Below are 27,800 nucleotides of genomic sequence, written 5' to 3' on the forward strand. Positions count from 1 at the left end.
GAGTACTTACTGCATACCAGTGCCTTCTACCTATGGCGTGTTTTGTTTGTTGAGAAAGGGTCTTGCTTTTTCACCCAGGCTGGAGTGGCCAGGGTATGATCTCAGCTCACTGCAACCTCTGCCTCCAGGGTTCAAGCAATTCTTGTGCCTCAGCCCCCCGAGTAGTTACAGGCACCCACCACTACATTCAGCTAATTTTTGTATTTTTAGTAGAGATGAGGTTTCACCTTCTTGGCCAGGCTGATCTCAAACTCCTGACCTCCAGTGATCTGCCTGCCTTGGCCTCCCAAAGTGCTGAGATTACAGGTGTGAGCTGCTGTGCCCGGCAGCATATTTGTTTTCGTTTTTTAATATTTTAATTTTATAAATTTTAATTTTTGTGGGCATGCGGTAGATATGCATATTTACGGAGTACATGAGATGTTTCGATACAGGCATACAATGCATAATAATCACATTATGGAAAACGGGGATCCATCCCCTCAAGCATTTATCCTTGTGTTACAAACAATCCAATCATACTCTTTTAGTTGTTTTAATACCTACGCTTTGGTTTAACCTGCAACCCCACAAGAAGAGGTTATGATTCCTTTTTACACATGAATAGACTTGCCTAAGATCACACAGCTAATAGAAGAGGCTGGAATTCGAACCCTGTCTGCCTGACCCCAGAGCCCACCCCATTAGCTCCTCTGCTACGGCTCCTCCTGAGTAAGACCCTTGACACCCCAAGGTGAGCCACAGAGAGGCCTAACCTCCTCTGCCCTCTGGTCTCACTCTGCCAAAGACAGTGTGCACACACCTAGAGTAGGAGGAGAAATCGATACTTCTAAAGGGGACCATTCCCACAGGAATGGTCCAATTCAAACAGAAGTGTTTGAATGTGTTTCCTGACACTTAATTAGGCAGTAATATTTATTTCTGCAAACAGAGAAAGAAAAGCCTCCCACAGGCTTCCTAAGCAATTTTCAATAGTCAGTCAACTGAACTCCCCCAGAATTTCCCTAATAGAGGAAACTGCAAATTTTCATCATGCCCCACAGTTCCCTTTCCATGTCAGCCCCCAGAATGCCTGCTTATCTATTCATCTTTCCTAAGCGCATCTGCTCAGCCTGGTCCGTAGTGAATTGAAAGGGTGACAAAAGTGGAAGTAAGAATGGTTTAGACAGGAGATAAGATGCCTGCTTGCCTGTTAACTGTGTCTTTTGCTTTGTCCTTTGGCCACATGGAAGGTAAGTGTATCCGTGTTTCAAAAATGAAGCTGAGGTTAAAAAGTTCTCCAACAGGTAAGATGGAATAAAAGTAACTTCAAAGCAATGGTCTATACATTTGGGAATTACAATTTCCCTTTCAGATAAAAAAATGCTCTGCTCCTTTACGATCCTTTGAACCAAGTGTTTCCCACTTATTTTATTTTTTGGAAAGGTTTCAGACTCCAACGAAAGGAGGTGCGTTCAATGTTTAGATTTTGTTCAAAGAGATACTAGTTAACATGATCGGTCTTTATGAACAAAAAGGCAATTGTGAGGATTTCTTTACATTTAAAAAATGATTATGAATCTTCCCAAATTTGTCAGAAGTGGTTATTAGCCTCATTTTTAAAATGAGAAATAAATTAGAGAATTTTGTTAAATGTACAGGCATTGTAGTGAAGTGTCTAAGAGGGCCTGGAACCAGTCAAACACCATCTCTGCCATATGCTAAGGTTATAGCCTTGGGGAAGTTATTGTAAATGACAAAGGTTTTGTTTCCTTATCTGTAAAATGGAGCATAATAAAGGAAATGTGTCACTCTATCACACAGCCTGACTCATGGTAATTTCCCTGTGAATGTTAGTTATTCTTGGGTATAAAGCACCAACATCAGTCTGATTTCCAGGCTCCAAGGACAGAACTGATGCCTTTTCCATCTTCACATCCCCTCTCTGATGTACATACCCACCCTACTTGGCTATTTGATCATTCACAGAGGTCTAGGAGGAATATTCACCCATGCTAAAACTTCTCCGAGAGCTAATTTTCTTTTCAGCTAACTACTCTGCAAGGAGGAATTGAGAAACAAAACCCTCCTACACACTGGACACGGCACTGACAACCTTAAAGGAAATACAAGCAAATAAATGTAAACATACACGATAAATATTGGACAGGACATATGCCGTATAAACATAGCAATGCGCTTTGCATTCCTGAATACACCCTGCTAGCTCTCTGGAGACCAATTTACGAATAAGGCTTTCCACCAGCATTTCTGGCTGAGCGCTGGGGAGTTAGATTAAGTGTTGAGAATGTCTGCTTTGAGCACATCCTGAGCCTCCACACCAGCCCAAGGCGCTGTATTGATCCTCTTTCTTACCATGGACTTTGCCTAAATAAACCAGCTCAGATTTCAATGAGAACATTTTAACTGCAGAGAGCTAACCTATAAGTCAATACCAAGCAAAAATAGATAGATAGATAGATAGATAGATAGATAGATAGATAGATAGATAGATAGATAGGAGTCATGAAAGGAAAGGAACAGGCATTGAAAAGCTGCTTTGGTGTAAAGAAATATCACAAGGTCTTATTATGGAACATTGCACTAACTAAGCTCAAAAGGTGTAAATCACATTATTCAACACCATCCCAAAGGCACCTGGCATTTAGGGAAGAGAATCAGGGAGGGGAAAAGTACATCTTTATGAGCAGAAGCCCCCAAGAGGGACCCTGTCACCAGAGCAGCAGCGAGTCCCTTACGGGCAGCGTTTTGCCGTCCTCCGCGCACACACACATGATCACTTCCACATTCCTCTGTGTGGTCTTGTTGTACTTGTCAAAGTCACCTTGTAAGAGAGTAATGTAGATGTCGTTCCTGACATCCCCTGAGGCAGAGGGAGAGAGAGACAAGAGTTAGCATGGATTGCAGCAGGAGAGACGCTGACTAACTCGAGGGAATGGAGGGTGAGAGGAAGCACCCCCACCTGGATTGCTGTTAATTAAAATCAGAACTGTTTGGAGAAAGCACTTTTCCCTCATCAGGAAAGCTGGAGAAGTAGGTAACAAGCGGATGACAGGATGCTAAGAAATCAGTTGCAAAATGGGAAGTAGGAATACTCGAAATTGGCCATGTTTTTCTCGACATTAAAAATAATTTAATTTTCATCCTCTAGTGACACCTTCTGGGAAGGCAAAGAAAAGCTCCAATTGAATTGATCCTGTCCGATGAAAACAACCAAGCCTATACATCCACCGATGTTTTACTGTGTAGGAGCAAAATAGAGCAACTTTCCATGTGTCCTAGGGACACACGGTTAGGAAGGAGCTGCAGAGGATCTTCAGAAAGGGAGGCAAGGAAAACCAGAAAATCCGCCAGGCACAGATGGCTCACACTGTAATCCTAAGCACTTTGGGAGGCCAAAGCGGGCAGATTACCTGAGCTCAGGAGTTCAAAACCAACCTGGGCAACAGGGAAAAACCCTCTTTCTATCAAAAATACAAAAAATTAGCTGAGCATGGTGGCACATGCCTATGGTCCCAGCTGCTGAGGAGGCTGAGGTAGGAGGATTGCTTGAGTCTGGGAGGCAGAAGCCACAGTGAGCGGAGGTCACACCACTGCACTCTGCACTCCAGCCTGAGTAACAAAGCCAGACCCCATCTCAAAAAAAAAAAAAAAAGGAATAGAAAATCCTACAAAGGGATACACAAGTAATTGAAGTCTCAGGTAAAGCATGTACAAATAAATGACAGCACAGGCCCTAGGAGACCACCACCAGAAAAACGTGGAAAGGAACAGCTAGTCAGTGAGAGCCATCGAGAACAGAAGTCCAAGACACAGGTTTAAGACACAAAGAGAAGTTTCAAAAGAGTATTACTATTGTCAAAAGACAAAATTACATCAAATTTAATTTAAAGACCTCAGATGGCTCTATTGCAATTCTAGAATCAGGCAATGCTTCACTCCATAAAATAGAATCAGTGTTCCAAAGAGCTGAGCAGAAGAGGTTGGCTTTATGGACAGAGAAGGCCTGAAGGAAGTAGAAGCAAGACAGAGTGAATTGGTTATTTCAAAGTTACTGCCCTCGTAAGGCTGAAACAGGGGAAACAGAATAATAGAAAAGTAACTGATTAATTAACATCAGGTTACTTCAGGTTACCCTTTGCTGTTAGGATTAAAGCAAAGGGAACTTCATTATCACGCTCATTGAAAACTGAAAATGGCCTGTCTGGAAAATAGGCACTCTCTTGCTCTCTCGCCTTCACTCACTCTCTCTCCATCTCTCTCTCTTTCTCTCTCTCTCTCCCTCTCTCTCGCTAGATAACAATTTAGTGACATGAAACTTTAGCATGGCTGACTCCATTTTGATTTTCAGTCTCATTTGTTGGGGCCTGGTGCAGGAATTTAGTCCAAAACAATGCCCTCCTTTAATTGTTTATTATTATATAAATTCATTTTTTAAAATTACACACACCTTTGGAAATGGAATGGCTACTTTTGGAGACAAAGATATGAAGGAGCTTTGAACATTTCACTTTATACCTTTTCATGCCATTTGAATATTTTACAATGAACACAAATTTCTTTGGCAACATAAAAAAAAATGCTTAAAAATTTAAGAGAATGGCATTATTCCCCCAGAAAAAGAGGAAGTGTTCTGCATGTAGTAAAATAGAGATGATGTCCACAATAAATTATTAAGTGATAAAGCAAGTTGTAGAACACCTTATAAAGTATATTAAGTAAAGGAATATAAAGTATATAAAGTATGATTCCATTTGTGGGGACAAAGAGTATGTTTGTGTATTTACCTGCTTGTGCCTATTTTGTTAATGCATAGAAGTTTTTGGATATACAGAAATCATTTTTAGTAGCTACCTTCAGGGAGAGAAACAGAGATAGGCAGTAAAAAAGGAAGGAGTTGACTCTTTAAAAGGAAAATGTATTAGACAAGCTGAATTGGCCCCTACGTCCCCAGGGGAAGGTCAGAGCAGCTGTGTCTCTCTCACCTGGCATGATGATCTCTGGGAAGCCCAGCTTCCTGGCCACTACGGTGGTCCTGTCCACCAGGTGTGGATAGTCCTTGCGGATCTGAATGATGTCACCCACCAACATCTTCATGGTCACCCAGAGGCCTGGAAAGGAACAGCTTACCATGAAGAGCCCACTTTTCCAAGTGTTCTCTCAGTCTGCCTTCCCACCACTTCTCTCCTCTGTTTTTCTGGAGATCACTGGGAACTGAGCCATACAACCACAGATGCAGCCGCCCAGCCCATGAGGCCTCTGGAGCAGGAGATCTCTGGGTATGAATCCCACTAATTATTTCTAGCAGTGTCAGCCTCTGGCAACTTATCCCACTTCTCTAAACCCAAAGTGAGGATGATACCACCTATCTCACAGGCCTGGAGTAAGAATGCAATCAAACAAGGTGACTTTTAAAGTGCCTGGAACACAGGAGATATTCAGGGTGTATCAGTTCCTCTCTTCTTTTGGGCACAAGGACATGCCTCCAATTTGCTTCAGGGGATGTGACTTCTATCCCTATAGATCATATGTTCCCATTCTTCCCAGTGGTCTGTCTGGAAGGAAAGCTAAGCATCCCAGGGGTCAGGATTTTGATTCATTTACTAAAGAGTCAGGGGCTCCTAAGCTGGAGCAAGCCTAGTCCACCAGCACGTTAGCACTATACCTTGCCCTCCACTGTCCCCCTTGGAGGCTATGACTTTGCCCAGCAGGCTGTGTAGGAAGTCATTCTCAGCTGTAACCCTGGAAAGGAAAAGAGAGTATGAAATGTGCACATGGTGCCCTCACTTGTGTTTCAAATTGCCCTTGAAGGAAGCTCCCCAGCCCCTCCACATGTCTTAGGTGAAAAGTGAGCTTGTGTGTGTCAGCTCAGGGTATATACTTGCCATCACAAGGCACAGCACTTTTTAATCACAAAGCAATGCGGCTCTGAAATTTGGGAATATCGATGCTACAGGTAGAGGCCATTTTTTCTTCTCCAGGAAGATGCTTAAAAGGTAGGATTCCAAAACTTTCAACATGCCTATCTGCTTAGCAAGGGTGAAGACTTGAGTTGCTCCTGCTAAGTCATAATCACACGCCGTCAGCAAAGTCACTAGCCTCATTACCTAGCCCATCCATAGGGTTATTAAGTATTGATGATACCCTCAAACTGGGGCCCTGCTTTTTGGAAGACTCTTTTTGGAACAGGAGAGGAGAGGACATTCACCTTCCTTACTACCCTCCTCCTAAGCCATGGATATGTCTATCCACAAAAGCCGGGTTAGGATTCCCTGCCACACACTCCTGAAACGCTGCTGCTTCACAACTTCCTGGTTTCCGCTGCACTTGTAATTAATGCTTAATCTTCTGGTGACTACCTGTTTAATTCCCCATCTATACTATGAGCTCCATGAGGACAGGGTCCATCTTGTTCAGCACTTCATCCTCCACACCTAGCCCAGTGCCGGCCTCTGCCAGGCTGCCAATAAATGTCTGTGGAGTAAATAACATCTGATGAATGAATGGGTGAAGAGCTGTTTGGTTTTGAGTGCCTGGGCACTGAGCCAATGATTCTCACCCTGCGCTCCCCTTAGGAGGCTCCACCTGCCTATCACTAACTCAGGGAACCAGTGCACTCTGAGCTCCAGCAGCCCTTGATGACAAAGGGTGTGGTTGAAGAGAATGGAAAGAAATGGGAAATGTCTTACGGGTGAAAAGGAATGAAGTGCTGCTTTTCTTCATCACTCTCTGCTTTCCCCTTGATGATGTCTGTTATATCCATAACTAGAAAGAGGAGAAAATGAATTAATGGTTTAACATCATCCTGCTCCCAGGAAGGGATGATAGTGGGAGGCGCTTGTGGGACAGGAGGTAGGGTCTAGGTTGCCTGGGGGTCAGGAAGGCCTAAAATGACAAGCAATCCTTTGCTGCACAATACACAGGCAGCAGAGGTTCCTGGCATGCAGCACCGGGGCAAATACCTCTAGGCAAAGCAGACTAAGAGGTCAACAGGCCAGGGAGGCATCCAAGAGCACCATGGCTTAACAGAGGCCAAAAGGAACGGGTCAGAGCTGTGGCTGTGGAATTCAGCAATTAGATTTGGATTTGACACATATGTACTGAATGTCTACAGTGCCTACAAAACTGGAGAGCAGCGATTGGGTCTCTGTAGGATATGAGAATCTCATGAAATATTCACCCTTTTTTCATAAGCATACTCATATGTACAGGCACATAACAGTAGAATCCTCAAATCCTGCGATTCCAGTGGGATCCTGGATTCTCTGAAACCTCTCCTTAAGTCAGCCACTAAAGGCCCCAAAACCAAAGTAAAGAAATCTTACACTGGAATGGGGATTATAGAAATTGGAGTGGAGGAGAGGGCTGAGAAAAGCTACTCCAACGAGCTCGTACCCTAGTTACAGAAAATACCTCAAACACTCCGGGCACTGGACAGAGAGCCATTAAAATTGTGTGGGTAATAATCAACCCCTGACTGCATCTAGGTAGACAGGGGAGTCACAGAGCAGACAGGAGAAGAAACTGAGCAGCCATCTAACAGACACTCCTCATCCATCCTCAGTGCTGTGATTTGGGCAGGGCAATTTCCCTTTGGCTCCAGAGTTGTTCATAGGACATGATAGATCAGAGAATCATCTCTCCCTGCCCAAAGTAAATGCTCTGGAGATGAGCATGTGACCTATATTAAAGCTCTTGGGGCTTCTGTTGAAACCAATGGGAAAGAGGTACATTCTTTCCACTGGGTTTCTAAGTTGGTAGAATGCAAGCTTGGAACAGCTGGCTGATAATTTGCCAACTCACTAGATAGATATCTTATTAGTAATCCAGCATGAGGACATAGGGGCTGAGCAAGAAAGAGACAAATTCTTCATAGTAGGCCAGCATGAGGACATAGGAGCAAGAAAGAGACAAACTGATTTGAGTTCCTGGATCCAGCTATGCCTGAAGCAATATATTCATAAGCCTTTCAGTTACACTAATAAAGTACCTTTTTTTTTTCCTTCTTCTACCAGTTTAGATCAGATCTCTGTCACCTGACACCCAAGAGAGGGCAGACTACAGCTGAGGACAAAGACACGGTTTGCAGTAAGGTTAGAGGACTCTCACTGCCTTAACGGAAACACTGTGATGTCAGAAATGCCCCACAAGTAGAATCAGAGCATTTTTTTAGAGCAGTAGATTTCATGAATTAACCAGGTGCAAGTCCTTCATTTTGCACATGATAAAACTAAGGCTCTGGGGAAAATGCTTACCCAACATCACTGGCTGGCTAGCTAGCCACAGTGCCAGGTTAAAAAAACCAGTGAGCTCGGTAAAACATCCTCCACTCCCCCACTTTGCAAGCAGTGCCAGGGGACTAGTTGGAGAATCAGCAGGTCTGTGATTACAGATCAGAGCATCTGAAAGTGAAAAACCTGTAACACTGAGCTTAGCTATGGTACACAGGGGTTAGAAATGGTATACTATTAAAAATTTATATTTTAATAAAAAGAATAAAACTGGCACATCAAATTGCCGTTTTCACATGTATTTAAATTGCCATTGGCGAAAAACATACATTATATAAAGTAGGCTGATTAAAAGAAAATATAGATAAATAATAGTGCAAGTGGTAGTCAAATATAACTAAAACCATAAATGTAGGACAAGGAAGATGAAGCCTTAGAAACCCCAAGAGAGCTAAAGCTTGGAGAAGAAGGCAGAGCTGACATTGCTGTGTAGCAGCCCCATGACGAGTTCCGCCTTGGGTCACACCAGCTCTTCAAATGTCCGTTTCCATCTGGAATTTCGATGTGTGGTAGGTGACTCATTCTGTGTAACTGCATTTCCTGTCCTAGATATATTTTTTAAATGATTTGCTCCTCATAATTAGATCCTGCCTGTATTGTTTTTCCTTTTTCACAGAGCTGGGGAGCAAAGGCATCAACTGCTCAAATGGTATCGGTCTCCCCAAGCTCTGCTCCAGACAAAAGTAGCTCATGACTCACTGTGTTCATCATAAATCTGGACTTAGTCACCAATTATTTCGATTTAGTCACCAAAAATATAGTTATTAAGGGCTGTCTGGCATAAATTTTGCAGAGGTTGGGGGAGCAGGGTAGGAAAGAAATATTCATTAAAATTCAGTCACATAAAATGTATACTCCAATAAAAATTAATGGTGCAGAGTGTGTCCCTTACCTGCCACCCCAAAGGGCCTCCTCAGTCCCTGTGTGCACTTCTTTGTACCAGTATCCTTAAGATCCATCTTCCCAACCCGAACTATTTGACAAATCAAGTAAATTTTATCCCTGTTGAGGTCTTTGTTTCCAAGATCCTGTAGGGAAGGAAATTAAAAATTACCCATCATGTGCTGAATGGGAAAAAAAAGTAGACAAGAAAACCCACTAAGAGTAATTTCTGAGGGGTGTCCGTAATACTTGCTATGCACAGACCAATCATATAGTAAGTCCTGGAAAAGGTAGAAAAAACAAGGCTCTCACACCCATTTTACAGATAAGCAAGGTAAGGTTTGCAAAGGAAAATGAGCGACCAAACTGTAGTGTTTAATCCCAAGTCTTCCCTCTCAAAACGCTAGGACGAGAGAAGGGTAGAGGCAGAATATCAGCTGTACAGATGAGATTCCGTATGCAAGGCGATGGATCCAAAAGTAGCATTTGCTACAGATAACTCGGGTAATGCCATCCGTCACATCATTGCTCAGAACCTCTGAGAGAGAAGACATAAGGAAGAAGGAAAATCGTAACAGCTACCATTTTCTGAACACGTAAAGTGTGGCCATCAGTTGGGTTGAAATGGTACTAACAACCCCAATATCTCAGAGCTTATAGCACAGAAGTTTACTTCTCGTGCAGTCTACAGGGACAATGCAGAGGGGTAGGGGCTCTCATCTCTTCCTTACTCTGGGCCCCTGGCTGACAGCTCAATCTCAGCACAGGTGCTTTCATTGTCTCTGCGGCGGAGGAAAGGAATGTGGCAAATCACTTACTGGCTCTTAAATCATCTACTCAGGAGAGATGTACATCACTTTTGCTTGCATGTCATTTGCTAAAGAAAGGCATGTGGCCACACCTGACTTCAAGGGGTCAGGAAACTGCACTCTCAACTGTGAGTGTGTGTGTGTGTGTGTGTGTGAGTGTGTGCGTGTGTGTGTGTGTGTGTGTGTGTGTGTGTGTGTGTTTTGTTTTGTTTTATTTTGAGACAGGGTTTCATTCTGCCTCCCAGGCTAGAGGGCAGTGGCATGATCACAGCTCACTGCAGCCTCAATATCCCAGGCTCAAATAATACTCCCACCTCAGCCTCTTGGGTAGCTGGGACTCCAGGCATGAATAACCATGCCCAGTTAATTTTTTTTTTAAAGATGGGGTCTCACTATGTTGCCGAGGCTGATCTCAAACTCCTGGGCTCAAGAAATCCTCCCACATCAGCCTCCCAAAGTGCTGGGATTACACACAGGAGCCACTGGGCCCAGCTCAACTGAGTCTAGAAAAGCCAAAACTGGTCAAACGCACTCATGTCTCATGCACTGTGCTAAGTGATTCATGCATCATCACACTCAATCCCTCAGATCTCTAAAGTATCTGAAGTATATATAATTATTACAACCCTTTTACAGATGGGGAAACTGAGGCACAAGGAAGCTAAGAGGCATCCCCAAGGTCATGACCATAGCCCATGAGACTGGGCTTTGAGCCTAGTCCCTGACACCAAAGACCATAAATGTAGCTACTACAGTACAGCTTACTTATCATCAGAAGGGCATGCAGGAGGGAACTCCAGACTGTCTGCTCAAATCTAAAAGCTTCAGTGATCCTGGGGCCCCCTGCCAGTGAGGATCAGCTAGGGAAGAAATGACAAGGCATGTTGTTGCCATCAGAGCAGAGTGCCCTGGGCCAGGTCTTAAAAGGGAACAGTTTCTTCTCCTTTGAGTTAATTCTCCTATGGGCATATGCACTGGGAACAAGTTGCCAGCTCACATCAGATCCAGGGCTGAGGCAGAGCATCCATCCCCAGCCTCTCACTATGCTGGTGTAGGAGGAAGGGAGTGGGGCTGTGTAATGTCTCTGGGAACAAGCAAGGCCCCAGTGTGGTCCATACCTTCCTGCTTGGGAACCGTGATGGTAAAATTTTATATGTCAACCTGGCAAGGTTGTAGTGCCTAGCTCTTTGGTCAAACATCAGTCCAGACATTGCTGTGAAGGTATCTTGTAGATCTGATTAATATATAAAACCAGTTGACTAAGCAAAGGAGATGACATTCCACAATGTCCATGGGCTTCATCCAACCAGCTGAAGGTCTTAAGAGCAAAACCTGAGGTTTCCCAGAAAAGGAGGAATTCTGCCTCAAGGCTGTGGTATAGAAATCCTGCCTGAGTTTCCAGCCTGCCTTTCAGATCTCTAACATATATTCCATGGGTTCTGTTTCCCCAGAGAGCCCTGACTGGTACAAGGGCTGTCCATCCACCAGCTGCAGGAATGGACATCTGCTTTTCAGGCTAAGAAAGCCCCTCCATCATCTGTATCCCTTGCCTTGCTCTGCAGGCATTTGAATTTGAGATCCCAATTATTTCACATCCAGATGGTTGGAACAGCCTTGTCTGTGGCCTGCCTGACTCCTTCCTCCAAACCACTCTGAAATCTTTTTTTTTTTTGCATTTATTTATTTTATTGCATTTTAGGTTTTGGGGTACATGTGAAGAACATGCAAGATTGTTGCATAGGTACACACGTGGCAGTGTGATTTGCTGCCTTCCTCCCCATCACCTACATCTGGCATCTCTCCCCTTGCTATCTCTCCCCAACTCCCCACCCCCACTGTCCCTCCCCTATTTCCCCCCAACTGACCCCAGTATGTAGTGCTCCCCTCCCTGTGTCCATGTGTTCTCATTGTTCAACACCCACCTATGAGTGAGAACATGCGGTGTTTGATCTTCTGCTCTTCTGTCAGTTTGCTGAGAATGATGGTTTCCAGGTTCATCCATGTCCCTACAAAGGACCCAAACTCATCGTTTTTGATGGCTGCATAATATTCCATGGTATATATGTGCCACATTTTCCCTGTCCAGCCTATCATCGATGGGCATTTGGGTTGGTTCCAGGTCTTTGCTATTGTAAACAGTGCTGCAATGATCACTCATGTGCACGTGTCCTTATAGTAGAACGATTTATAATCCTTTGGATATATACCCAGTAAAGGGATTGCTGGGTCAAATGCAAGTTCTATTTCTAGGTCCTTGAGGAATCGCCACACTGTCTTCCACAATGGTTGAACTAATTTACACTGCCACCAACAGTGTAAAAGTGTTCCTGTTTCTCGACATCCTCTCCAGCATCTGTTGTCTCCAGTTTTTTTAATGATCGCCATTCTAACTGGGTGAGATGCTATCTCAATGTAGTTTTGATTTGCATTTCTCTGATGACCAGTGATGATGAGCATTTTTTCATATGTTTCTTGGCCTCATGAATGTCTTCTTTTGTAAAGTATCTGTTCATGTCCTTTGCCCGCTTTTGAATGGGCTTGCTAGTTTTTTTCTTGTAGATCTGTTTTAGTTCTTTGTAAATTCTGGATATCAGCCCTTTGTCAGATGGGTAAATAGCAAAATTTTTTTCCCATTCTGTTGGGTGCCAATTCACTCTAATGACTGTTTCTTTTGCTGTGCAGAAGCTGTGGAGTTTGATTAGGTCCCATTCATCTATTTTGGCTTTTGTTGTCAATGCTTTTGGTGTTTTGGTCATGAAGTCCTTGCCTACGCCTATGTCCTGAATGGTTTTGCCTAGATTTTCTTCTAGGGTTTTTATGGTGTTAGGTCTTATGTTTAAGTCTTTAATCCATCTGGAGTTAATTTTAGTGTAAGGTGTCAGGAAGGGGTCCAGTTTCTGCTTTCTGCACATGGCTAGCCAGTTTTCCCAACACCATTTATTAAACAGGGAATCCTTTCCCCATTGCTTATTTTTGTCTGGTTTGTCAAAGATCAGATGGTTGTAGATATGTTGTATTGCCTCCGAGACCTCTGTTCTGTTCCATTGGTCTATATCTCTGTTTTGGTACCAGTACCATGCTGTTTTGATTACTGTAGCCTTGTAGTATAGTTTGAAGTCCGGTAGTGTGATGCCTCCCGCTTTGTTCTTTTTGCTTAGAATTGACTTGGCTATGTGGGCTCTCTATTGGTTCCACATGAAGTTTAAGGTGGTTTTTTCCAGTTCTGTGAAGGTCATTGGTAGCTTGATGGGGATAGCATTGAATCTGTAAATTACTTTGGGTAGTATGGCTATTTTTACGATACTGATTCTTCCTAATCATGAACATGAAATGTTTCTCCACCTGTTTGTGTCCTCTCTTATTTCGTTGAGCAGTGGCTTGTAGTTCACCTTGAAGAGGTCCTTTACGTTCCTTGTTAGTTGTATTCCTAGGTATTTTATTCTCTTTGTGGCAATTATGAATGGAAGTTTGTTCTTGATTTGGCTCTCTTTAAGTCTGTTATTGGTGTATAGGAATGCATGTGATTTTTGCACCTTGATTTTGTATCCTGAGACTTTGCGGAAGTTGCTTATCAGTTTCAGGAGATTTGGGGCTGAGACGATGGGGTCTTGTAGATATACAATCATGTCGTCTGCAAATAGAGACAATTTGACTTCCTCCTTTCCTATTTGAATGCCCTTTATTTATTTTTCTTGCCTGATTGCTCTGGCTAGAACTTCTAGTACTATATTGAATAGGGGTGGTGAGAGAGGACATCCTTGTCTAGTGCCAGATTTCAAGGGGAATGCTTCCAGTATTTGCCCATTCAGTATGATATTGGCTGTTGGTTTGTCGTAAATAGCTTTTATTATTTTGAGATATGTTCCATCAATACCTAGCTTATTGAGGGTTTTTAGCATAAAGGGCTGTTGAATTTTGTCAAAGGCCTTCTTTGCATCAATTGAGATAATCATGTGGTTTTTGTCTTTGGTTCTGTTTACGTGGTGAATTACGTTTATAGACTTACGTATGTTGAACCAGCCTTGCATCCCCGGGATGAAGCCTACTTGATCATGGTGGATAAGCTTTTTGATGTGCTGTTGCAATCGGCTTGCCAGTATTTTATTAAGATTTTTGCATCTATGTTCATCATGGATATTGGCCTGAAGTTTTCTTTTCTTGTTGAGTCTCTGCCGGGTTTTGGAATCAGGATGATGTTGGTCTCATAAAATGATTTGGGAAGAATTCCCTCTTTTTGTATTGTTTGGAATAGTTTCAGAAGGAATGGTACCAGCTCCTCTTTCTATATCTGGTAGAATTCGGCTGTAAACCCGTCTGGACCTGGGCTTTTTTTGGATGGTAAGCTCTTAATTGCTGCCTCAACTTTAGACCTTGTTATGGGTTTGTTCAGGGTTTCAGCTTCTTCCTGGTTTAGGCTTGGGAGGAGGCAAGTGTCCAGGAATTTATCCATTTCTTCCATGTTTATTAGATTATGTGCATAGAGTTGTTTGTAATAATCTCTGATGATGGTTTGAATTTCTGTGGAATCTGTGGTGATATCCCCTTTATCGTTTTTTATGGCATCAACTTGGTTATTCTCTCTTTTCTTTTTTATTAAACTGGCTAGTGGTCTATTTTGTTGATCTTTTCGAAAAACCAGCTCCTGGATTTATTGATTTTTTGAAGGGTTTTTTGTGTCTCTATCTCCTTCAGTTCTGCTCTGATCTTAGCTATTTCTTGTCTTCTGCTAGACTTTGAGTTTTTTTGATCTTGCTCCTCTAGCTCTTTCAGTTTTGACGATAAGGTGTCAATTTTTGATCTCTCCTTGCTTCTCATGTGGGCACTTATTGCTATATAGTTTCCTCTAGAGACTGCTTTAAATGTGTCCCAGAGATTCTGGTATGTTGTGTCTTCATTCTCGTTGGTTTCGAAGAACATCTTTATTTCTGCCTTCATTTCATTGTTTGTCCAGTCAACATTCAAGAGCTAGTTGTTCAGTTTCCATGAAGCTGTGCGGTTCTGGGTTAGTTTTTGAATTCTGAGTTCTAACTTGATTGCACTGTGGTCCGAGAGACTGTTTGCTATGATTTCTGTTCTTTTGCATTTGCTGAGGAGTGATTTACTCCCAATTATGTGGTCAATTTTAGAGTAGGTGTGATGTGGTGCTGAGAAGAATGTATATTCTGTGGATTTAGGGTGGAGAGTTCTGTAAATGTCTATTAGGTTTGCTTGGTCCAGGTCTGAGTCCAAGTCCTGGATATCCTTGTTAATTTTCTGCCTGGTTGATCTAATATTGACAATGGGGTGTTAAAGTCTCCCACTATAATTGTGTGGGAGTCTAAGTCTCTTTGTAAGTCATTAAGAACTTGCCTTATGTATCTGGGTGCTCCTGTATTGGGTGCATATATATTTAGGATTGTTAGCTCTTCTTGTTGCATTGATCCTTTTCCCATTATGTAATGTCCTTTTTTGTCTCTTTTGATCTTTGTTGCTTTAAAGTCTAGTTTACCAGAGATGAGAATTGCAACTCCTGCTTTTTTTTTGCTCTCCATTTGCTTGGTAAATCTTCCTCCATCCCTTTATTTTGAGCCTTTGTGTATCCTTGCATGTGAGATGGGTTTCCTGGATACAGCACACCGATGGGTTTTGGCTTTTTATCCAATTTGCCAGTCTGTGTCTTTTGATTGGGGCATTTAGTCCATTTACATTTAGAGTTAATATTGTTATATGTGAATTTGATACTGCCATTTTGGTGCTACCTGGTTGTTTTGTCCATTAGTTGATGCAGGTTCTTTATTGTGTTGATTCTCTTTACCATTTGGCTTGTTTTTGGAGTGGCTGGTACTGGTTGTTCCTTTCTATGTGTAGAGTCTCTTTCAGGAGCTCTTGTAAAGCTGGCCTGGTGGTGACGAAATCTCTGAGTACTTGCATGTTCCCAAAGGATTTTATTTTTCTTCACTTATGAAGCTTAGTTTGGCTGGATAGGAGATTCTGGGTTGAAAGTTCTTTTCTGTAAGGATGTTGAATATTGGCCCCCACTCTCTTCTGGCTTGTAGGGTTTCAGCTGAGAGATCTGCTGTGAGTCTGATGGGCTTCCCTTTGTGGGTAACCCGACCTTTCTCTCTGGCTGCCCTTAGTATTTTCTCCTTCATTTCAACCCTGGTGAATCTGATGATTATGTGCCTTGGGGTTGCTCTTCTTGATGAATATCTTTGTGGTGTTCTCTGTATTTCCTGGACTTGAATATTTGCCTGCCTTGCTAGGTTGGGGAAGTTTTTCTGGATAATACCCTGAAGAGTATTTTCCAGCTTGGATTCATTCTCTTCGTTGCATTCAGGTACGCCTATCAAATGTAGATTAGGTCTTTTCACATAGTCCCACATTTCTTGGAGATTTTGTTCATTCCTTTTTACCCTTTTTTCTCCAGTCTTGCCTTCCTGTTTTATTTCATTGAGTTGATCTTCGACCTCTGATATCCTTTCTTCTGCTTGGTCAATTCAGCTGTTGATACTTGTGCATGCTTCACGAAGTTCTCGTGTTGTGTTTTTCAGCTCCATCGATTCACTTATATTCCTTTCTATTTTGTCCATTCTCATTAGCATTTCGTCAAATCTTTTTTCAAGGTTCTTAGTTTCTTTGCATTGGGTTAGAACATGTTCTTTTAGTTCACAAAAGTTTCTTACTACCCATCTTCTGAAGTCTGATTCTGTCATTTCATCACACTCGTTCTCCATCCAACCTTGTTCCCTTGCTGGTGAGGAGTTGTGATCCCTTTTAGGAGGAGAGGTGTTCTGGTTTCAAGTGTTTTCATCATTTTTGCACTGGTTTCTTCCCATCTTTATGGATTTTTCCACCTGTCATCTTTGTAGTTGCTGGCTTTCAGATTGGGTCTCTGAGTGGACGTTCTGTTGATGATGAGGTTATTTCTGTTTCTTGGTTTTCCTTCTGACAGTCTGGTGCCTCTGCTGTAGGTCTGCTGAGGTCCACTCCAGGCCCTGCTTGCCTGGGGATCACCTGCAGCAGCTGCAGAACAGTAAGGGTTGTTACCAGCTTTCTTCTTCTGCTATCTTTGTCCCAGAAGGATACCCTCCAGGTGTTGGTCTGATCTCTCCTTTATGAGGTGGCTCTTTGGATATACAGGGGTCAGGGAGCTGCTGGAGGAGATGGTCTCTTCTTTATAGGAGCTCAAATGCTGAGCTGTGAGCTCTGTTGTTCATTCAGAGCTGCTGGGCAGGTACGTTTAGGTCTGCTGCAGCAGAACTCATAAACTGCTTTTTGTTCCCAGGTGCTCTGTCCCAGGGATTTAGGGCTTTATTTGTGAGTTTCTGTTATACTGCTGCCTTCTTTTCTTTTTCCTTCAGAGCTGCCCTGCCCAGCAAGGAGGCAGCCCAGTCACTGTCTGCCTGTAGAGGCTTTGCTGAGCTGCTGTGGGCTCTGCCCAGCTGCCGAGTGAACTTCCCTGCAGTCCTGTTCATATGGATGTAGTCAGAACTGCCTCAGCAAGGGTGGCCCGCCCCTTTTAAGGTGGAGTCTCTCTGTAGTGGCGGGTTGCCTTGGCAACGGCGGGCTGCCTCAGCATAGGCTGACTGCCTCCGTAGTAGTGGGCTGCCTCGGTAATGGCAGACGCCCCTCCCCCTCAGAGCTGGACCGTCCCGGGTTCAGCTGCGCTTGCTGTGAAACTCTCAATCCAGAGTTTCTGATTGCTGTTCTTTTGTGGGGGTGGGACCAGCCGAGCCTGATCGCCTGGCTCCCTGCCTCAGAGCCTTTTTTAAGTTGGTGTTCCAGTCGCCTGTTGAAGAGGAGCCAGGGTCTGTTTGTTTTCCCCTGCAGCCACTCACTGCACTGGCTTAAACAGCGGCACCGAGATTTGTGGCGCTTTTTTTTTTCCCCCCGGAATCTACTGTTCTGGTTCCCTGCTCAGTCCCCTTTTTAAAAAGACAAATGGGTGACTTCCCGTGGCTCTGGTACCCAAAAGCTTCCTAGACATTAAGGGGCTCAATTGCCCCCTAACACCCCAAATTCATATATTGAATACCTAATCTTCAGTGTCTCATGATGTGACTGCATCTGGAGACAGGGTCTTTAAATAAGTAATTAAGTTAAAAAGAGGTCATTTGGGGAGTATGGCTCGTGTCCTTATAAGACGACATTAGGGCACACACGCAAGAGAGAAGACCACAGTGAAGACACAGGGAGAAGACAGCCATCTGCAAACCACGGCAAGAGGCCTAGGAAGAAACCAATCCTGCCAACACCTTAATCTCAGACTTCCAGGATCCAGAATTGTAAGAAAATACATTTCTCTTGTTTACATGAGCTGTGACAGTTATGGTAGGCCTAGCAAACTAATATACTACATAAACCTAGAAGATTCCTAGGTAAGCCCCCATTCCACCCTCTTCTCTAAAAATTTTTTTATTTGCTCAAAGGAAGATAGCAGACCTCTAAGAGCTGTCTCATCAGACAGCCCACACACACACGCCTCCACACTAAAGAATCTCAAAGTGTAAAAAATAGCAAACTGCTATATTTACATTATAGTCTCTGGAGGGTGTGTCAACTGGCAGTTATTATACAGAATTGTGCCCCAATGTGTGGTGTCTCCTAGTCACTCCTACTTTGACCTTATGATGCTTGAAAGTATTAGGGAAGCAGGGCAATGGAACTTAAAACAAGTGCCACCTGATTTAGGAATTCATTAGTGCTTCTTTTATTGTTCATTCTTATTTCCTGCATGTTAGCAGCCATCCTTAAACTGGGTTAAGTCTTAGGGAACTTCACAGTAAATGCTGCTTTCCTCTTACACAGCCATGGTGGGAGCGGGGGGTGAACCCTTACAAAAGAGAGGGAATGTCAACAGTCGGCCAGACCTACATGCCAGCTCCTCAGGCTCAAAGAGCTGGAAGCCTTCCCTCAAAGAGGAGACCAGGAAGAGCTAACATCCAGAGAGGGAAGAAATAAGGCCAGCAAGGCACAGGCTTGCCAAGTCTTATCTCATCTCTAATTTAAACATCACCTCAACACCCAGTTGAAAGTAACTTCCAGTCAAATACCATCACATCACCCTGTTTTAATTATCTGCATTACTTGGATTGCTTTCTGGCATTGCTCTTGTTTATTTATGCATGCATTTTATTACCTGAACTTACCTCCACTGCACCAAGAAAGCACTCACTGCTGTATTGCCAGTACTTAGTACAGAGCACACGCATAGTAAGCACTCATCAGCTAGCTCTTGGATCGATATAAGGAGTGAGAGCACCATCACCTTCCTTGCCCCCTAATATGGTTTAGATCACTGTCCACACCCAAATCTCAAGTTAAAATGTAATCCCCAGGCTGGAGGTGGGACCTGGTGGGAGGTGATTGGATCATGGGGGTGCATTAGGCTGCATTAAAAATGATGATGATGATACTGAGTTCTCCTAAGATCTGGTGTTTAAAAGCATGTGGCACCTCCTTCTGTCTCTCTTGCTCCTGCTCTGGCCACATAGGACAAGCCTGCTTTCCCTTTGCCTTCTTCCATGATGGCAAGTTTCCTGAGGCCTCCCCAGAAGCCAAACAGATGCCAGCATCATGCTTCTCATACAGCCTGCAGAACCGTGAGCCGATTAAAACTCTTTTCTTCACAAATTACCCAGTTTCAGGGATTTCTTTACAGCCACGTAAGAATGAACTAATACACCCTCCAGATCAAGAGTCTGATCATCTCAACAGAGGGAAGCGTCTGCCTGTTGAGCCTGTCAACCAAGGCTCTCAAGTCCGCTTGTTCAGAGGAGCTGAGGCGTGGCCCAGGCAGAATTCCATGAAGGCAGGATTACATTCTCATTAATACTGTGTGACACAAATTTACTGATGCTCTTTCCCCCAAGTTTACATCATGAATTGGTTCTCTGCAAAATGAACCACTGATTGATTCCCTGTCCTTCTCCCTCTCATGAAACATCTGTCTCATGGTTTAATCAGGAAGGCCTGTGGGACTCTCCTATTTATAAAGAAAATAAATAGCCTCCTCCTTCTAACTAATAACAGATAAACAGGATGGAGGCAAATCTATATATGCCAAGAAAACTTTGCCCAAGCAATTAGGACCTATGATCCTATTACATGCCTCTGGCCCACTTTTTTTTTTTTTTTTTTTTTTTAGAAAATTAACAAAATTAATCAGCTATACCTCAATCTAATCGCAGCATAACATAAGACATTGCACTTAATGGGCTGTAACTGGAAAATTATTGTAGAGCAAGGTAGGTTAATCTAGCATGTCGGTCACTCCTGGATCCAAGTCATCTATTTGGTCAATGCCCAAAGCCCTTCCTGGTTCCTTCTCTGTAATTTCCCTTGCTAAAACAGGCAATGTAGTAAAAAATCTCAGTCTTCTCCCCAAAGGAGCTTACAGACAATGCTAAGGTATTTAGGTGTCTTAAGATCACATTGTTAGCACACACCCTTATGGAAACAGCAGGACGAGAAAGGGGTCTCTACTGGAAATTATAACCTTTGTTTATCTCCTTCTTTCCCATTTCCCCTATTCAGAGCTAAAAAGCCATCTTTGCTTTCAGAAATAAATCATCCAAGTAACAATCGATTTCAACATTTCTACATACATGTCTTGCCCAGTGAGTACTGGTATTTAGAAGGATGATCCTAAGGACGCACCAGATCTTTAGTCATCTATGACTTAATTATGTTCAGAATGTCCAATTTACCAAGGCAGTCAATGTTCTGGGAAGGTCCTATTTTTTTCTGATATATTTTATAAAGATTTTTTCAGAACACTCTGAACAAAGCTCAGGTTAATCTTGAATGAACTGGAAAATGAAAATAGGTGTTTTACCCAGTTCACCTGGGCATTATTGCTCAAAGAAATTGGCCCTTGTTTATGTAGCACTCTGCATATGTTCTGTGTGTGCAGGAGGGAAACAGATAGGGAGAGATGAGGAAAGACAGAGGAGAACATCCATCTTCCCAAAAGCTTTCTCAAGGCACACAATGTCCTTTGTCAGCTTTGGATTTCTGCATGAAGCCCAGAACACAGCTTTGCAGGACAGCCACACTCCACCCTGAGCACCTGACCAGCCTCATTTCCAAGGTCACGTTTTTGTGGGTAGGGAACACAGCAATGAGAAGAGGGTGCACACTCACCGTGAAGACCACCTTCAGGTTGTTGAGCATCTCAATCTCCTTAGGGAAGCCCCGGCTGCCCCATCGCACCAGGTAGTTCTCACTGTGGGAAGAAGAGTGGCAGCCCGTTACTGCCAGGGGGCCTGGCATCCATTCAGTAAAAACATTCACCAAGCATCTACTATGTGCCCAACACCATGCTGGCTGCTGGGGGCATGCAGGTGTTTAAGGTAGACATGGTCTTTCCCTCCAAGAGATCACAGTTGTCCTGAGAGACAGACATTAGACAGGCAAGAGCAAAGAACTATTAACATATATATATATATATATGCCACTTCTAGCCCTCTCCCATCTGCTAAGCAAATTCTGGCACAGCTGTCTAATATTTTTGAAGAGCATCTGCATACTGATAGAGGTTATTGAGAATGGCAGAGATGAAGGAGGAAAGGACTTTAGTATATTTTGTTGGACATTAAGAATATATTTACCCTTTCCAGCCCATTCTCCATTCAAGACTGAGTGAAGATCTGAATTATTTTAAGTTACCCTTTGAATGTAGAGTTGTTTCCTTGAATGGAATGTCACACTGTGATGGACCATACAGGGCCTCAGCCATTATCTAAGATACACTTAAATCACAGTTTAAATGCAATTGTGGCACCATTTATATAAAATTGTGCTACATGCTAAGCATACTTAATCTGAAAATTCAAAATATGAAATGCTCCCAAACCTGAACATTTTTAAGTGTCAATATGATGCTCAAAGGGAATGTTCAACAGGACATATTAGATTCCAGATTTTTGGATTAGGGATGCTCAACTGGTAGGTATATATAATGTAAATATTCCAAAACCCAAGAGAAAATCTGAAATGCAAAACACTTCTGGTCCTAAGCATTTCAAATAATGAAGTCAGTCTGTAGAAAGGAGAAGTTAAGGATGTTGTAAGAGTGTATATCAATTGGGCCTGATCTAGTGGGTGGTCAAGGAAGTATTCGCTGAGGAAATGACAAGAAATAAAGTTGCCCAGGAGAAGAAGGTAGGAAAGGGAAATGTTTCAGGCAACGTTAACATGAGTAAAGGCCGTAAGGCAGGAAGGAGCTGGATGCATCTAAGAAACAGACTCAAGAGGGCTGGGTGTGGTGGCTTATGCCTGTAATCCCAACACTTTGGAAGGCCAAGGTGGGCGCATCACCTAAAGGTCAGGAGTTTGAGACTAGCCTGGGCAACACGGTTTCAACGTTTACATTTTTAGTAGAGATGGGTAAAACCATGTTGAAATCATGGGCATTCAAAATAATGGGCATTTATTTAGCACCAATATAGTTGTGCACCAATATGCTCCTAGATGGCATGGAAAATCTGATGTTTCAACTCAGCAAACTATATGAAGCTTCTTCTAACTCAAATAAGTGCTAGACTTCTCTATCTTCCTGGAGCGATTAGACAGACTAGCATGATGGCTGCAAGGAGATGTGAGATGGCAAAGGGTCGTACGTCAGAACCTTAATACCCTCCAGTGGGTCTCCATTACTCTCAGCATCAAGGCAGAATCCTTGAATGACCTACAAAGCCTATGCAGACTGGCCTCTCCCTCTAATTTTTAAAATAAAATTATCCAGGCGTGGTGGCACACGCCTATAGTCCCAGCTACCTGGAGACTGACGCAGGAGAACTGCTTGAACCCAGGAGGTGGAGGTTGCGGTGAGCTGAGGTTGCACCACTGCACTCCAGCCTGGGTGACAGAGGCAGATGCCATCTCAAAAAGAAAAAAAAAAAAAAGAGAGAGAGAGAAAGAAAAAGAAACAAACAGATTCAAGGGAAAGTGACAAGAGAAAAATTAGAGGGAGAGACCACTCCGCATAGGCTTTGTAGGCCATTCAAGGATTCTGCCTTGACGCTGAGTAATGGAGACCCACTGGAGGGTTTTACGGTTCTGATGTACGATCCTTTGCCATCTCACATCTCCTAGCAGCCATCATGCTAGTCTGTCTAATCGCTCCAGGAAGATAGAAAAGTCTAGCACTTATTTAAGTTAGAAGAAGCTTAATATAGTTTGTTGAGTTGAATCATCAGATTTTTCCATGCCATCTAGGAGCATATTGGTGCACAACTATTGGTGCTAAATAAATGCCCATTATTTTGAATTAGGAACAAGACTTTTTTAAAATTCAAAAATCGAGTTAGTCTAAGAAGGCATAAAGGGATTCAGCAAAGTTAAAGGGACTTGACTTCCTTTTAGTTTTGTTATTCTCTGACGTCTCATTCCTCTCTCTCCAGTCACCCCTAAAAGGTTAATGAGAGCAGACGGAGCAAAATTCAAGCAGGAAATGGGGTCAATAGCAAAAATGAACATAGCTCCAGATTAACCAATGCTTAAAACTCAATCGAGTTAAATGAATCTTTTTATCTTTTGTGCTTTTTTCAGTAAGACCTAAAAATTTTGGTGGACTTTTCAGTAAACTAACCAGGAAGGCTCCATCCAAAATTTTTTTTTAATTTTAAATGCTTTCTCGGCTGCTCTAAAGGTAATGAGTTATCTCAATTGATTGTTCACAGTCAGTTACAGATAGAACTCCTTTTTCTATTCTTTCCCCCCTTCTCACTACTGCACTTGACTAGTCTTAAAAAATATATTATAAAAATTAAAAAAATAAATGCTTTCTCATTGGTAATGTCTGTACTGTTAGTGAAATGCTTAGAGATATTCCAATACCTTCCATCATATGTAGCAAACCCCTCAGTGACCTAGCCTGCTATGTCTAAACAGCAAGCGCCAGCAATTTTCTTCTAGGAGAAGCACAGTCATCAATTTGGAGCGGTGAGCTGGCCCCATCCATCCTCACTCAGGGAGATATGGGTGGTAGAATCTGCGGTCTCATGGCACCAAGACAGGTGAGACCTCCTCCGAATGACACCCTACTCGGAGGAATGAGGAGGACTATTCCAACTCCTCATCACACCATTTATGGGCATCAGCCTTACTGCTAGAGCCTGATACTGGAACTGCTTCTCTTGTGTCCTACAAAAATTTACATTAAATTTCCTAAACAGGATCCCTTCAGGGATCTACTGGGGATCTGAGCATGATTCAGTCCAACATTGAAACATCAATCCCCGCCACATTCTCCCCAGTCCACATCTGGGCCACACTGAAAATGTCTTAAGCTGCCTGTTGTTCACTGTATGTCGACCCTGGCTAGAGAAGGCAGGAGCCCAGATTTCTTGCTTAGGGAAAGAGCAGCTCTTCAGAATGAGACTGATATTGGGAGTGTTCCCCGATTCCCCTGTCCCCTTCCTGCATCGTGCCTCTTCTCTGCTTCCTTTGCTTTCTCCTCTTTTTACCATTGCTAGTTTCTGCCCCCTTTGTCCTCCTCCCTCTGCTCATCCCCACTCTCCCAGGGCTGGCCCTTGTCTCCAGCACTCTCAGAGATGTCACTCAGGCACACCCCATTGAGCACAGCCATGCCAGGTGGCACAGCAGGGAGCACAGCTGCCACCCCGCTGATTCATGGCCTCCCTCCACAGAGCTGATCCAGCCATCCATCACTAAGATGGGCCAGCTGACCACACTCCCTTGTCAATGTGGCAGGCAGTGAGCACTTTCAGGGTCCATTGTATGTCATAGGCCCTATACTATTCTCTCTCAGTTGCTTCCAAAGCTCCTGAAACTGCAGCCAGTGAGCCTTTCAGGAACCTTGGGAGTAACTAACAGGGAACAGCAAGGGGCCTCTGCCTCTGACACCCAAACCATTTCAAGGTGGGCCTAAGGGACCAGGAACACTCATTCTCAGTGTCCACTGAGGCTGAGCCATGTGAATTGGGCTGACTCTTCAATGTTAGGGACTTTGGTGCATAATAAAAAAATACCTTTCCACCATAATGGTGCTGAAACCTTGGTGAGAACTATTTAGAATATTTGACACGACTCATTTATTGATGACAGACTTAAGTGGGAAATAGCTTGTCTTTGGAGTCAGATGGGCCTGTGTATAAATCTCAGCTCTGCCTCACTTTTTCACCGTAATGACATGGATTAGATGAGACAACGTACAGACCCCAGTACAGTCTGCTGAGATGGACAGCCTCTCCAGTTTCTTGCATGTCTTCAGGACATCACTGTTTACTAAGATACCACTATTCACTAGGCATGGTGTATTCATTCATTTAATCATCATAACAACAAGCCAGGAAAACATCATTTCATCCGTTTTTCCCACAAAGGCAGAGAGATCATGTCCTAGCTCCTTTCTAATGTGTGTCTCTACAAAAAATGAAAAATCAGCCGAGTGCAGTGGCACATGCCTGTAGTCACAGTCAGTGGCCTCAAATACAAGACCATGTGTTGGCTTAAAACCCCAATGGAGGAGAGAGGCAGTGGTCGCCTGGGAGGCAGGATGGTCTGAGCCACAAGCAGAGGCCAGGGGTCTGGCAGTAGGAGCTGGAGGAGCACCAAAGTCTCTTCCCTGGCGATTGCCAAAACTATTTTCCCTTCCTTGAGCCGAGGCACCCAGAAGTTCCTTCACTTCCTCCATTTCCAAGAACAACTTATTAAAGTAGTAATAATAACAGCCACTGCCCCTTGCGGCACAGGCACCATGTGCCAGGCCTTGTGTATCACAAGCTCTTTCTCATGAAAGCTTGAAAGAAATGATGCTGTGAGGTCAGCACTCACACTGTGCAGATGGGAAACTCAGGCTTAAGAAACATTAACAACCTGCCCAACCTTAAGAAAGAGTAAACAGTGGGGCCAAGATGTGAACCCAGACAGATCTCAGGGCCTATACCCTTAGCCTATTGTTGCTACAGAGGATTTGAAGCATTCATTTCTTAACTCCTATTTTGAAAGTAGATATTGGTGGGGAGCAGTGCCTCACACCTATAATCCCAGCACTTTGGGAAGCCAAGGTAGAAGGATCACTCAAGGCCAAGAGTTTGACACTAGACTAGACAACACAGCAAGACCCTGTCTCTATAAAAAATTAATAATTAGCCGGGTGTGGAGGTGCATGCCTACAGTCCCAATTACTCAGGAGGCTGAGGTGGGAGAATTGTTTGAGCTCAGGAGTTCAAGGCTACAGTGAGCTGTGATTGCACCAATGCATTTCAGCCTGGGCAGCAGAGTGAGACCCTGTCTCAAAACAAAAAAGAAGTAGATATTTTTATTCTAGCCAATGCTTCTTATCTGAACCTTGTTATTTCTGGCTGCTTTCCAGTCATCAAAATCTATTTTACAAAACCCTACAACCATAAACTCCACTGTGGGAAAAAAACTGGTGATAAATAACACTTCCACGTGAGACCTACAACCTCCAAAGAAGTTATTTCTACATTCTGTCATGCTCAGTCTCTTTTCCAGGTTGAAATTGCTCCACAAGTGATGATGGAAAGAAAAGATGCTCTGTGCACTGCTTCCCAGGGACAGAGAAGTAGGGCAACACTGAACACACCTACCTTATGACTGTTTGCTTGTTGGGGTCATAGAGAGACATGAAGAGCTCGGCATCTTCCCCAATTCTGCACACAAAGTTTCTCACGAAGACATAGAGGCTATGGGTGGGGGATGAGGAGATCCGGGAATACATTCCATAATCTGGCTGGTCTTTTGACTGAAAGGCAGAAGGAAGAAGGAAAGAAGATGGAGAAAATTCGCCCAGTACCATTTATGAAAATCACCTGATCCCAGGAGGTTGAAGCTGCAGTGAGTCATAACCATATCACTGTACTCCAGCCTGGGTGACAGAGTAAGAACCTGTCTTAAAAAAAAAAAAAAAACCCACCACAAAATTATACAGCCATTTTGAGAAACAGTATGGCAATACTTTAAAAAGTTATATAAACACTTATCATATGATCCAGCAATTCCACTGCTAAGTATTGCCCAAAAGGATTTAAAATATGTCCATGCAAGGATTTGTTTCCAAATGTTCATAGAGATAGTCAAGGATATTGGGCTCAAGCCTGAAATTTTTGGGCGTAACACAAAAGCTTCTACAACCTGAATCAATTCACTTTGACTCTCTTGGCCTGTATTTTTCTATCTTGGGAAATGTCACCACTGATCCAGACTTCCTCATAAAGATAGTGTCATAAAAAGCACAAACTATAAAAGAAAAATATTCCTTAAATGGATTTTATCAAAACTATGAACTTTTGCTCTTTGAAAGATACAACAGCTAGGTACAGATTTGGAGACACTTGCAAAACGTATCTGGCAAATAATTTGTATCTAGAATATACAAATAACTCTTACAGCTAATTATGAGGAAAATAACTCAATTTAAATGGAAAAAATGTTTGACTAGACACTTCCCAAGATAAGATACAAGTGGAAATAGCAGGAAGCACATGAAGAGACACTCAACATCGCTGCTCATCAGAAAATGAAAATTAAAACTGCAATGAGATACCATTACATAACCATTGGAATGGGTAAGTTTAAAAGTCTGATAATAGTAAGTGTTGCCAAGGATGTAGAGCAACTAAAGCTCTCATATATTGCTGGTAGAAATGCAAAATTGGGCCAGCATGGTGGCCTGTAATCTGTAATCTCAGCACTTTGGGAGGCTGAGGTGGGCTGATCATTTGAGCCCAGGAGTTCAAGATCAGCCTGGGCAACATGGTAAAACCCCGCCTCTACAAAAAAAGTTAGCTAGGCATGGTGACATGCATCTGTGATCCCAGCTACTTGGGAGGCTGAGGTGGAACAATCA

At 43.2% G+C, this 27,800-nt stretch overlaps 1 protein-coding gene across 2 annotated transcripts in view; it reads right to left on the reverse strand.

The window, feature by feature from the left end:
* DOCK2 (dedicator of cytokinesis 2) overlaps window positions 1–27,800 on the reverse strand; it is a 443,384-nt gene that overhangs the window by 374,223 nt on the left and 41,361 nt on the right. For both annotated transcript variants that reach the window (XM_032252751.1, XM_032252750.1), the window contains exons 8-14: window positions 26,542–26,696; window positions 21,107–21,188; window positions 9,184–9,319; window positions 6,690–6,765; window positions 5,666–5,742; window positions 4,986–5,111; window positions 2,739–2,863 (exon numbers count right to left, since the gene is read on the reverse strand). In XM_032252751.1, the coding sequence (XP_032108642.1) occupies window positions 2,739–2,863; window positions 4,986–5,111; window positions 5,666–5,742; window positions 6,690–6,765; window positions 9,184–9,319; window positions 21,107–21,188; window positions 26,542–26,696 (777 nt within the window). The remainder of the gene's footprint in view (window positions 1–2,738; window positions 2,864–4,985; window positions 5,112–5,665; window positions 5,743–6,689; window positions 6,766–9,183; window positions 9,320–21,106; window positions 21,189–26,541; window positions 26,697–27,800) is intronic.

Source organism: Sapajus apella, unplaced genomic scaffold (genome assembly GCF_009761245.1).
Source record: "Sapajus apella isolate SASKATOON/1434 unplaced genomic scaffold, GSC_monkey_1.0 scaffold79, whole genome shotgun sequence".
Taxonomy (NCBI): Eukaryota; Metazoa; Chordata; class Mammalia; order Primates; family Cebidae; genus Sapajus; species Sapajus apella.